At 36.3% G+C, this 13,457-nt stretch overlaps 1 protein-coding gene and 1 pseudogene across 1 annotated transcript; one reads left to right on the top strand and one right to left on the bottom strand.

Moving 5' to 3' along the window:
* Positions 1-787: 787 nt before the first annotated feature.
* On the top strand, positions 788-5,958 carry LOC137732315 (ADP-ribosylation factor 1). Its single transcript, XM_068471624.1, has 9 exons — positions 788-901; positions 985-1,200; positions 1,308-1,346; positions 1,585-1,647; positions 2,649-2,667; positions 3,671-3,782; positions 4,179-4,226; positions 4,502-4,632; positions 5,670-5,958. Exons 2-9 carry the CDS (start codon positions 1,098-1,100, stop codon positions 5,701-5,703), a joined length of 549 nt encoding a protein of 182 aa, XP_068327725.1. The 5' UTR covers positions 788-901; positions 985-1,097; the 3' UTR covers positions 5,704-5,958.
* Positions 5,959-9,114: 3,156 nt separating this feature from the next.
* LOC137732879 ((R)-mandelonitrile lyase 2-like) lies at positions 9,115-12,601 on the bottom strand (annotated as a pseudogene).
* Between the last annotated feature and the right edge of the window lie 856 nt (positions 12,602-13,457).

Raw genomic sequence — 13,457 nt, 5'->3', positions numbered from 1 at the left:
TTAAGTAGTGGGGAAGATAATTAGAGTGCGATGAATGCGTTACCAAAGACGAATCCTATAAGGGTTACATATACCAGCTGGGAGAGAAACCTTTTTAGGATAAATTCTTGTTCTAAGTCGGGAGAATCCTAGAAGATATCTAGAAATTGATATTTTATCATCTTTAGGAGTGTGATTACATGCGATGCACTCCAATTTCTAGATTGTAGGAAATCCAAGACATATAGAGATCTGACTAATTTCATACGAGATGAGGCCCCGTGTCTTGTGGAACAAGCTTGGTCATTCTCAACAAAGTCACTTTGGCTTTGCCCACTACTCCGGAACAGGATGATGATGGCATCACTGTTCCGTTAATCCAGCTTTGCTCAGAGCTATTGAGTCCATAAGTGGATTTTCGAGATAACACTATTCTGATCAACCTTACTCCGACCCTTATGAAATTTGATCAAACGGTTACAAACAAGGAGCCCCTTTAAAAGTTATAATAATTACAGTCATTGGATCAAATTTTAATGGTCCAGATCCTTTACTCAGAAAGCTTGGCCTCCTAAGCTCAGAACTGGATCTGGCTCCACCTGAAAAACCTTAGTGGCGGAGAATTTTGCCACCTAAAGTCCTTTTTCGGGCAAATTGGTAGTTAATAATAAGAATACACATGTCAGCATCATGTGGTGCATCCGGTACACATAATTTTGTGTTCCATGGTAATCAAGAAGCAGAATTTTGCCACGTAAGACATTTGGTCCCACCAAATGAAAGTAGGTGCTGCACGGCAAGCACTGGACAAAAACTCTTTCCTAAGTCCAGACTGTGTTACTTCCAATTCTCCATGTTCCCCAATTCCGAATCCTTCCTCGCACAATCCTCTCAAGCAAGCAGGCCCTCTCTCATTCCCCAGGCAAGCTAACGGCTAATCTCTCTCTCTCTCTCTCTCTCTTTCTTCGCGATCATACTTTTCTCACTCTGTGGTGGTATTTGCAGGGAGGTTCTGCGTTCTGCGTTCAAGATCCGATCTCAGACCCCTAAAAGCACTCAAATCCGTTTGATCTCCCGGTCCATTCATGCGCTGAGGCGAAATTAAATCTCGCACAAATATGGGCATTTTGTTCACTAAAATGTTCTCTTCCCTATTTGGGAACAAGGAAGCTCGGATCCTCGTCCTCGGATTGGACAATGCTGGCAAAACTACCATTCTCTGTGCGATTTCAATCATTCTACTCTTACCCTTTTTCGTTTTTTCGATTTTGTCAAGTGGGTTTGTGTAAATTTTGGCTGATTTCTGACTTGTTTTGGGGTTTTCGCAGATCGTCTCCAGATGGGGGAAGTTGTCTCCACGATTCCAAGTTGGTATTTCTTTTCGTTTCTTCGGGTTCGGTAGTTTATGGGTTGTATTTGATTTTCTTTTTCGGTTGCTCACAAATTATGAGAAGATGATGAAAATTTGAAGGTTTGATAGTTCGTGTTGATGTAACCAGTCAATGTACTGTTTAAATGGTAGCCTAGCGAGTTGTGCAGCTTATCGTGTTCTTCGAATTGGAAATCAGATTATTTTGCTGAATCAGCTCTTTTACTTGGATGCAGCCATTGGATTTAATGTTGAGACAGTGCAGTATAACAACATCAAGTTCCAAGTCTGGGATCTCGGTATGCCCATATGTACCTTATTTGTATCTTCAGTTGGCACGATATGAGATATGCTACTTTGATACCATATTGTACGAGAGCAATGCCTTGCTTAAGAGTTTACCTTAAGTCAGAAATTAGATGTGCTTTAATTTGATTAGTTTTGTATAGTCAGCATGAATTTTAGGGGGAAAACTCCCTAAGGCGAAAAAGTTGGATACGTATCTTAATAACCTTATTAGGTCTTGTCATCATAACGGTTGTAATTTGAATACCTTGTGGATCAGAGAACCAGATCCATATCCAAATCAGTAGGGTTTAAACGTTTAGTCATGTTCGATTTAGATTGAACTTGTTGACCTATTCCAAATGACTTATGAGAAGCTGATTTCAGTTTGTTGGAAATGGAATCAACACACTAGTATGTACACTGTTAAGGAGATGGTTTTGATGTGGTGCACAACTTTATATTCTACCTAGGTGATTGATACAAGCTTGAGGTTGGTTTGTTCCTTGAATTAACCAACCAGATTGAAAGTCAGTGTTGCTTGAACTCAAGTTATTCATGACTGGATTGGATCCTTTGTAACTATATAAAATGGATGCTTTTATTGTGCATGTTTTGAATGTGTTTAACTTTGCTTTTTGGTTTTTGTGGCTCAAGTGGAGTTTGTATTCAAGTACAGAATTATTTTTAATTTATTGTATGTTATTGAATTTTCTTTTAAGGAGGCAGTATACTATGATCATGATCTTTTGGCTTTAAACCTTTGCCTTTCATGACTACTGGTGCATTGTTGTAATTTTTGGGAGCAATGTTGGCATGTATTTCCTTCTGGATAATGGAAAATAGATCTTAAAGCTCTTACATCTTTTTCCACTATTTATATGAGGTTTTAATTTTTCGTATGATGGATAATAACTTTTAAAGCTCAAGTTATGGACTCATGTGAGTTTCTTGATAAAATAAGAGAAGTCACATTTTTGTGTTCTGATAAATTTGTTTTTGTTTGCTTATATAGGTGGACAGACAAGTATCAGGTATTGTTTCTTTGACTAAATGGTCTTTTAATATGTTTGGATATTTAGTAAACTTTTCTGTATTTAGTCCAATAGAAGTAGAAGTTTTAATACTTTGCAATCTGATGTGCTGAATAAATCTTGATTAGTGCGTCTGTTTTAATATTGTTATAGTGAATCTTCATGGAGGATTAGAAGAAAAATATCACAAATGGAATATGTACTTGTGTTAGAAAAATATTACATGAGTAGGATTTATTGTCAGAACCCTATATAAGCTTTGATTGATTGATGTTTCACTATAAATGTAGTTCTGTGTTTTATGATTATCAATTGGTATCCATTTACTGGGTGTTTCAATATCACTTTGATTGTTCTGTATGCCTGAATTCATTGTGTAAATATTCCTTTATTTTTTTTGATTTTTTTTAATGGATGCCATTAGTTTCCAAGTAAATTCATGTTGAGATATAATTTCTCAAGCCAAGTTAATCTAATCTAATCTAAGAGTGCTTTAGTGTCAACTACACACTGTTAGAAACTTCATGCAAATTACGTAATTATTCTTAAACAATAGGACTTTGCCACTGAATACGAGGGATACATGATGATAGTAGCCTTTTCATTTTTAGCTTGAAACCAGACTAAGTTTTACGATAAAAAAGAGATGCGTATTTATTAGCATGGCAGCTTTATATAAAAATAACTTGGCTGGGTCTCCTGGATTAGCAGTATGGATAACAGTTGTAAGGGTTAGGTCAAGGTTTGTTTTTCATCTTTTCCTTTTGAATTGCTTACCCATAAAGAAAGTATCGATAGGATGTGACACTTGATGATTAGAAATTTTAATGAAATTTTTCATATGGTGCCCATCTTGATCATACTAATATGTGGTAATGAAACTCTGTTTGTTGACTTTTGAGGTATGTGTACTGTTGGGTCACTTTGAGTATCTTTTGGTCTGTCACTCCGATTTCTAAGTTAACAATAAGCTCATTGGACTCTATATTGTTTTGTGCCACAGACCGTATTGGAGATGTTATTTTCCAAATACTCAGGCCATAATCTATGTTGTTGATTCTAGTGACACCGATAGGCTGATAATCGCCAAGGACGAGTTTCATGCAATACTTGAGGTAACTTCTTGTTGGCATGCATTTGAATATTCAAAGTAAATTTTTGGAATGTATAGAATTGGCCTTTTTGGTCGTAAATTTTTTAATATTCTACCTTCCATATTGTTGTCAGTGCTTTGTTGCTGTAAATGTAAATATAAGGAAAGAGAAATTGATATAAGAATTTTTGTTAAGAGGGGATATAAATAGATCTATTTCTATTTTCTGGGAATCTTAATAATAAAGTGGAAATTCTTTTTAGTACGAGAAACTTCTGTTAATGTCTAACTCTTGGCCTTGGATGTTTGTGATTCCATAATTCTACTCTCTTTTTCTGACTCCCTGGAGTTTGGCTTTTACTCATTGGTTGTGTAGGTTATTTGATAGTGATTTTATTGCTTTTGAGCCCTTTGGCAGGAGGAAGAGTTGAAAGGTGCAGTTGTTCTCATTTTTGCCAATAAGCAGGTTAGTGGAATTTCCTGTTAAATTTGCATGGTTCGGTGAAAAACTGCTGTTTAATCATTTAATAATATTCCTGTGTATGCGGACCACAGTATAAAGAGACAATGTTAAAACAATAAGAAAAAGAAAAATGTCATTTGTTAGAAAACTTTGAGAGGGAACCAGCTCTTACATTCCAAGTTCAGTTTCATATCTTTATATAGGCCTTTCAAATATAATTTTTCAATCAATTTTGCTTTTCTTTGTGATCCTTTTTATATTTTCATTTGTGTTATTAGGATCTTCCCGGTGCTCTTGATGATGCTGCAATAACCGAGGCTTTGGAGTTGCACAAGATAAAAAATCGCCAGTGGGCTATTTTTAAAACTTCTGCCATAAAAGGGGAAGGTCTATTTGAGGGCTTAGACTGGTATGCGTTACTAATCATCAAATTTTCTGTAGTTCCAGTTAGTAAAAGAACATTCCGTTTCAATTGTGAAATTTCTAGTATAGCTAAAAGTGGTGGATATGTTTTCTCTGTAGTTACATCTGTTTTACACATTTATGTATCCTAGGAATTTCCAACGGTTTTAAAACTGGATGAGATTGAGCTAACAATTTAACTGGATAAGATTGAGCTAACAATTTATCTGGGTAAGATTGAGCAAATATTATTGCCTGTTGCCTTGACTTCCCTTGTGAAGAGCAAAGGGCAAAAGGTCGGGGAAAACTGTTGAGTTATATGCTCAGTTGACCTCAGTCCATTATTAGAAGCCACGTCCCAAAAAGCATTTGTTGGTACTTTAGTAGTCAACATGGTGTTTATAATGATAATAACCATGAGTATCATGCAGAAATCAAGCTCGTAGAACGAATTGATAATTTCAGAGTTGAATCTTCAACGATGCTAGATTAAAATTGGCCCTACAACTGCTCAGCTGCTAGAAACAAAAACTGAGTACTAGTAGTTTTCACATTTGTAGTATACATACATAATATTAACTATGTACACTTAGTACCATTGTCCCCATTAACGTCGTAGAAATTTCAAGAGTCCAGCAGCAAGTCAATAGGATCCTTTATTCATTAATTCCTTTCTGAAACTGACTCTAATTTTGGTTCCTGCTTGATATTCATTCTGTTGGAGATTTGCTATTGGGAATTGTTATTAGCATTAAAGTCATCATGCACTCCTACGTCCTTTATTTTCTTACACTGGGGAGGAGTGCATGACGACTTTTATGATTGCCAATAACAGTTATTTTTCTTTTTGAACAACATGCAGTGCTGTTGGGGGCATTTATTTCATAATATTTTGTTTTTGAGTGTGCATGAATGTACTTTAAGACTTTGTACAGTTAGAAGTGATGATGAATTTTCAAGTTCTTCATAGTTTTCAATTTTTTTTGTTTTTAACTTCAACCATGGTTTCTGAAGTAGAGTGGAACAATATACTTGTTAATGTAGGTTGAGTAACACACTCAAGTCTGGAGGTGGCTAATTCATTGGGTTTGGGAAATCAAAGTTTACTTCTGCGTAGCCAGGTCGGAATTTGGGAGGAACGACGTTCTGATAGAAAATTTCATTCAGGAGTGCAGTTATGTCAATTGTCCTTCACCGATTTTTTCTGTTCCCATTTTATAGTAAACGACTGTTATACATGTAAAAAGTTTCCGTCATAGATATGATCGTTTGGCTCGTATTTTTGTAATTTTCATGTTCTCTGCTTTATATCAGTTATGCTAGATTTTGTTTTGCTTGTGTTTTTCTGTGGTTGGGGTAACGAAAAATTTCTATCCTTTTACGTGAAAGTTGACCAATATTGTCTGTCGCCTTCGGATGGTTTATCTGTCACTTGGTGAGCCATAACTTTAAGAAAAAACTTTCTGCGTTCTCACCATTGTATATTTTGGGGCTGTCATAGTTCAGAGAGTAAATTACAAGTTTCAGTGGTTGATATTTGACGTTGGAGTATTTTCATGTAGGTTTTAATCCCTTCTAGTTGATCTTGTTTATCGTCTTCGGTTTATGCAAACTTATGAGATGATGGTATGCGAATATATGAACAATAAATAACCATGTGCCGCAAACAATCACAATGATTTTAGTGAGGTTCGACGAACTTTGCTTCCTCTTGAGATGCACCATGGAGAATAACAACTCGGTTATAATTGCTTATTAAAAACCCTTATGCTAAACACCAAAATCATGCTTTAGATTTCTCTGCCCTTGTATTCTCTCCGTTGTTCGTGCAAATAAACAACCCTCAAAAGGAAAATTTTTGATGAACCTAGGTCATTAAGCCACATAATGCATGCATTTAACGATTAAATGGTTGAAGCATGCTTGTATGCATTTTAAAACGAAACTTAAACCATGAAATTTAAAGCCTAGTAGTGGTGGTGAACCAAGACTTAACTCAAATCACAAAGAGAGTTGAGAAACTTTATACCTTAGAATCACAAAGAGAGTTGAGAAATTTTATAACTTTGAATCACTAAGAGAGTTGAATTTTATACCTTTGAAGCACCTCTTTGCTTTGCAAAGGTTATTCACCCATGAGAGGGCCTTCAATCCTTTGCATCCTTACTCCTTGGCTCCATGGATATGGATGGAAGAAAGTTGCTTCTTGGCTCCTTGTCTTATTTGATTTGAATGGAAGAATAGATTCTCCAAAAGCCACCAAAGTTGTTTTGACACCAATGATGTGGAAGGAAGAAGATGAGTAGTATGAGAGGAAGGAAATGCTAGTTTGCTTCTCCCATATGTCCAGCCTCTCTTGAGAGAAAGAGAGAGCTTGTGTTCTCATATCTTTCCTCAAAGAAACCCTAAAGAGGTTAAGGTTACAAAGTTGCCTTTATACCTCTTTTCAAGTGAGTGGCAAACTTGTAGCATGGACAATTTTGAGATTGTCTTTGGGTTAATTCCTATCTAATTTTAGTTGTCATACAACTTCAATTCAATGCGCCTTGTGGACGAAACTTAATTAAAGCCTGATACAAACCTTTCGTATGATTAATAAACATATTAATCAATCCTTGCCATATGCAATTGAACTATTTGATTATCCTTGCTCATCATCGTTATATCTTTCAATAACTACCTTACACAGTGTGCGATAAATTATGTTCATTTTAGTGAGGCAGTGGGCAACAAGAACTCTTACTGATCGGTTGTGAATGGAAACTTACTCTCAATTCTCCCTTTAGTGAGGGGCTTCCACAAAAACCAAGAGTAGCAGCTAGCAGTTTGTCATTGCGGAACCTGGCAATGGTTGCAAAACACTTCATCGAGTACGTCATATAGGCCTTGGAGATGCCACCCATTCGAGTCATGTTGGCAATGTAGTGGAAAAGATGAAGACTCTTGAGTGGCAAAAAGACAAAACTCCAAAATAGTCGTTTGACGGAACCACCGTCCTCAGCTAGGAAAGCCTGCGGTACGCCTTGGTCAAAACCGAACTGTCGTCTCACTCGGAGATGAGCATAAATTGCACTCCTTTCCTCACCATTCTTTCCAAGGGACGGTACCAACGAGGCCAATAACGCCAATAATTTCTCAGTGAGGGAAGGGAAATCTAAATTCTCGGACAAAGGAATCAAAGTCATACTAGGACCATCACCATAAACGACATCAGTATAAAACATCACCGGCTTGAAGCCTTCAGGGATTGCTGTGTAAGGACGGAAAACGAAGGTGCTCATGTCATCCAGATACTCCAGGAGGTCTTGCTTCCTTCCTGGGATCTTACTGAACCAACGACTTGCTAACGAAAGTCTCTCAAGCAAATAAGGGGACGAGTTAACAATAAAGCGGCTCTTAGCGGCACTTAAAGGGCAATGACTTATCTTTAACTATTTAATACGTTCCCAGAGGAAGATTTATAGAAAACAGACACATAAAAACTCTTTATCGAAGCACTACTGGTGACTTACTCCCCCAGATTGTGAATCTCATCCAACTCGTGGTATAGAAGACTGAGGAACACAAGGCACTAAAGGAACCACGTTGCCCCATGCGATCGCCAGGGCTAATAGAATCACTCGACAGTGGAAAGGTGTCCTCATTATCATATAAAATGAAGCGACCAAGCCACAAACACAACATGGATTTTCTATGTCAATTACTAACAGTTTTCTTACTCTTTTTTTTTAAAGAGGGTTCAAAATTTCACAAGATCGACATGTTTAGGGATGTATATGTTTGACCGGGGGATAAGATGACAGAGCAGCTGCATGTAAGTATATTTAATTCTTACTTTTCTTAAATTTGTAAGTAGTATACATATTAATTATTATTAATACGTTTGTGGTATTATTACAGGTGATGATGGCGGAGAAGAGCCAAGCTATTCTTCAAGAGGTCACCTCCTAGCTTTTCCCGGACACCCTGATCAATGCAGTCACTTAGCCCGATGTGGGGTTTCATATCCTCACAGAGACCTCGATCAAGGGTCGGGAAAGGCTTGTCGGCAGATAGGGAATGCCCGTCATCGGGAGAATGCGACCTCATCTTCTAGGCAAGCCAAAGGCCAGGTCACTGTGTTGACGTAGGAAGTGGCTTACCCAAAGTAGCCAGGGGTGGGCATAAAAACCGCCAAACCGGAAAACCGAATCGAACCGTGACAAAAAAAACCGTAAAAAATTGCGTTGACCAAAAAAGTCAAAACCGGAACAAAAACCGAATCGAATCGTTTCAAAAGGTTCCAGTTCCGATTTGAAAATATTAAGAACTGAAGGAACTGAACCGAACTGCTTTTAATATAAATTATTGTTTTATTATTATTTTTATATAAATAAGATATTTTTCCAAGAAGACCATGTGCATAAGCCCAATATTTTTCTTCACTTCTCTCCACCTCCTTTGTTGTTTTATCACTTTTTTCCCTCTACATTATTTTTCTTCCTCTACATTATTTTTCTCCATTCTTTTCCAGTATAGGAAATAAACTATAGGGTGGAGCAGTAAGTGGTCCGCATGAGATAGAACATTGCCAGAAATCGTCTCTAATGCCTAGAACTGTTACAATTGAGGGTTCTATTGCATTTTGGGGCACAATGTTAATGAAATTACGAGGATTATCATATAGAAACTGCCCAACGTAAAGATGGTCAAGTACAACTGGGATTCCAAGAGATGATAGGTAAGACTCTGGGCCAACGCCACTAAGTAGTAGAAGTTGAGGGGTCCCCATTGTTCCTGCACTCAATATAACTTCACCTTGATCGCGTACATATGCCCGATGAGCAATTCCTTTAGAATCCTTATATATGACTCCTGTAGCTGACAAGCCTGCATTATAAAATAGCTTATAATTAATATCAAACTCCTATAACGATGGTTCAAGTGGTAAGGAGCTTGTTCCCTTTAAGTAAGGTCTCGAGTTCGAGCCTTGTGAATGGAGAAGCCAGCATTGGGAGAGCTTGCCCCCCGAATGGGGTCCGACCCGGCTCGAGGGATTAGTCATCGCCTACGTGCAGGGCATACCCTGGATTCATCCAAAAAATAGGGTAGCTTAATTTAATCTCACGTCTAGTGTTTGGCCTTACCTTGATTCTGTTAATGGGTTAAAACAATAAATTGTTAATCTTAAAGTGCAGAATGAGAAACTTGGAGCTGTTTTAAATATCATATAGATGCAACGTACTTGATTCACTATAAGAGAAGAGAATCTTCTCTACGTTAGCATGAACTGCAACTCGCAAGTTGTCTAGGTCTCCTTTGTTAAGTAGTTCATCAGCCGCATGTCTAGTTCCACTATTGTCAAAAATTGAGCCAGTGATTCTTGTTTCAGGTACGTGATCCAAAATGAATCCATTTTCTGGTAAAACGCCAGCCTCCAAAAATGCTTTTTGTGTAACAGTTTGCCAAGCGAATGCATTTGGCTTGTACACAATAGTGTCTTCAATCCACTCATATGTCGCATTAACCAAATTGATGTCCCATTCAACTCCCGATTCACTTAGGAATGAAATGTTAGCTCTTGCGTATACGCCAGCACTGATTATGCTCGTGCCGCCAAGGATCCTTCCTCTAACAGTAGGAATGCCATCTTCCGACATGACCCTTTGAACTGGTGTCTCTCCATCATCTTCTTGCTGGAGATTATATAAACCCCTCTTGAGTCTAGACATTCGGATATGATGTAGGAAAACTTCCTCTTTCTAAAACGAGCACCGAATACTTTGATGATAAAGTTGCTGCCAATGGACACCCTGCGGTACCCCCTCCAACTACAATGTAGTCATACACTTCTTCTAGTGGAAGATCAGAGGCATTAATCACAGATTTTGAGTGGCTAAAATCTGCAAAATGGGAAGTGAGATAATTTTCTTTAGTATATAGGAAGGAAATAGGTTGCAGAATTGACAACATCTACGTGGGCATCTGTATGTTTTTTTCATTTATATAATTAATTGGGTCATTAAGAAATAGGCCTTGCATATTTAATAGTCTTACACAAAAACCCATCTATTAATTACTTCTAATTAAAACCCAACTTTTAAAGAGTGTTACTAGACCCACCGCATTATCTTATTTTCCCTCCCATGTGATAATCACAACCACAATAAAAAGTTAAAAAGGTAAAGTGTTATTTCTCCACCCATTATTATTCCCAAAATAACCTTAATATATTTTGTTTAATTTTTTTTTTTGAACAGAAAAGAATATGATTATAACATGAATTACACAACCACCCGTCACAAATGTGACTTGAAGGAAAATTATATGCTTATATAATACAAGTCTTTACAGAATTCTCAAGAAATAACTAGCAGCAAAACTTGACATTTGACTTACATTATCAGAAAATGTGTTAGTGTGTTCTTTGCATGAACTTGGAACAAAAACTAACAAAGTATTATGCAGTGCTGTCAGCGAATTTTTTGGCAATTATAGGACGAACATCATCAGATCTCATCGCAGGAACCCTGAATCCCAAACCATCAAGTACAAGATGAAATTAACAATAAAACTAAAATTTATCAATGAACACACACTGAGTAATTAAACACTACCATTACACAATCTTTATTCTATGTTCATTATGACTAAAATTCAAGGTTCTCTCATAGAGAAAAACAAGCTCTTTTTGACCGATAGATGGTGATTTTGAAGTTTTAAATCCTCCACCTAGGCATGAATCGATTTATGCAAATTTTTTTTCATTTAATTTCAATTTTTTAGGATTTAAGAGAATATTGCCTGCAAAAAAGCACCTTTCTAGCCCATGTATGTGTACGAAACAAAAAAGAAAGGAACAAGAGGTTTATGGCAATCAAGTTTTTTTATTTTTTTATTTTTTTAATTGGAAAAAGGGGGAAGGGGTGTGGGGGTTTAGGAGTTTAAGGTTGCATCCATATGCGATTCTCCATGGACTGTGCAAGCGTACTTTTTTTGTAAGGTAGCCATGCGTTTTTGTATCTCTATAGTTTATTTTCTTGACAAAAAGCTTTAATTTTTGTTGTAAAGACAATTTCTTATGAGAGTTCTTATGTGCTGAAAAATTCTTGAAAGTTTACATTGTAAATGGGAGATCTATCATACAACGATGGTAAACTTGTGTGATACTTTCCCTTCTCATATATTTTTGGTAAACATGTTTACCCATTTTTCCGTATGCATCCTCAAAAGTAGAAAAGAGTTGGCCCTTGTCATATATAATTGGTTACGTGGTATAGGTAAATTGTTTTTCATATATTTGATAAGCAAATTAATGCATATGTTCTTCTATTTTTTAATAAGATACAAATACAAAACATCAAAGTAACAAAAAATTATGAGTAACAAAAAAGTAACAAACATTTATAGAGGGAATGAAGCAAAGCGAGGAATTAAAAAAACTGTGAACATAACAAATCAAAGCCTGAAACAGGATCTGATGGATCTCGAACGATGAAAAGCCAATCCCATAGAACTCCCAACTATTGAATGAACAAACGCCTGACAGACTGGAAAAGCATTTTGAACAAGTTTGAAATAAAAGTGACAGATTGTAAAATATTTGAAACACCAATGTGAGAGATAAAAAATGTTTGAGAAGGCAATCAGTTAATGACAAATAGCATTAAATTCCACAAAATTCTACCCTAAAATTATGTTAAATATAACGGGGTATTCTTGGAAGAGAAATTATAGATAATCAAAGTCATCAAGCCAGTTAAGGAAACTTGCTTTATTGGAGCCTAGTCAATGAGTTTTTCTCATGAAAAGTAAATATGATGGGTTGAAGCGGAGAGAAAATGAGTTTTAAGGGAAAAATTCTCATTTACATAATTAATTTTACCATGTTTAGAAAGAGTGGCCAACGAGTGAACCTCTAATTGAAGATGGACAAAAAGTTGCAACACCAATGGTACAACAAACATTTTTGATTTCTCCATTTTCTGAATTCCGAAAGGCAAACGTATTCTCCTGAAAAATTCAAAACACTTCAACTGAATATAATTAATTATTTTGTTGGTGACTATATATTAACAACAAAAGGGTCATTGATTTACAACTTTTGAAGTATTTCTAACGTTGAAGTTAATAAAATAAAATAAACGATAATTGCTATATTTACAGAATTTTACACTTTACAATATAAATTATTGCACATAAGATATAATAGGAAATAAAAGGTTGGAAACTTTACGGTTTGTCAGTCTCTGTTTCCTGCAGGTACAAAGATGGACTTGGTGCGGAAGCAGCATTTGTATCCTCAAGGAAAAAAAGCTCAAACTTCTCTGAAGAACTCACTAGAATCTTGAAACCGTATGCTACTGAATGGCGAGAATTGGACGCAGTAAGCATTCTTTATCGATGTTGAGAGATTGAAATAGAATTTTCCATATTTGAATCTTTTGGAATTAGCAAGAGTTGTGTCTTCTAATGTAAAGATGCTATTCTTGCAGTCATGGAAGATATCAAATGGTTGGCCTCTTCTTTTGAATCCATAAGTTAGAAGCATATTTTTTAAAGAAGCAAATTTTGTAGGGGATGTTGTCACCTCTTGTTGGCATACGTTGCATAATTTTCATGTTTGGGTTAGCATTGTTCCTTCTGCAGCTACCAATGCTTTGTTGTTTGAATCTAAGGGCCTTGGGTGTTCCTGGGGTTTTTCCCTCTCCTAATTTTATTTATCCTCAAAAAAAAAAAAAAAAAAATGTAAAGATGTCTTTATGCATGCACAAATATTATGGAATGAACAAAAAAAAACTTTGTATGCCACGCGTAGCGCGCTGTGATGTAAAAAAGACATTTCGCAAGGTG

The sequence above is a fragment of the Pyrus communis genome, chromosome 4, assembly GCF_963583255.1.
Source record: "Pyrus communis chromosome 4, drPyrComm1.1, whole genome shotgun sequence".
NCBI lineage: Eukaryota > Viridiplantae > Streptophyta > Magnoliopsida > Rosales > Rosaceae > Pyrus > Pyrus communis.
This window is presented reverse-complemented; position numbering and strand designations above follow the sequence as displayed.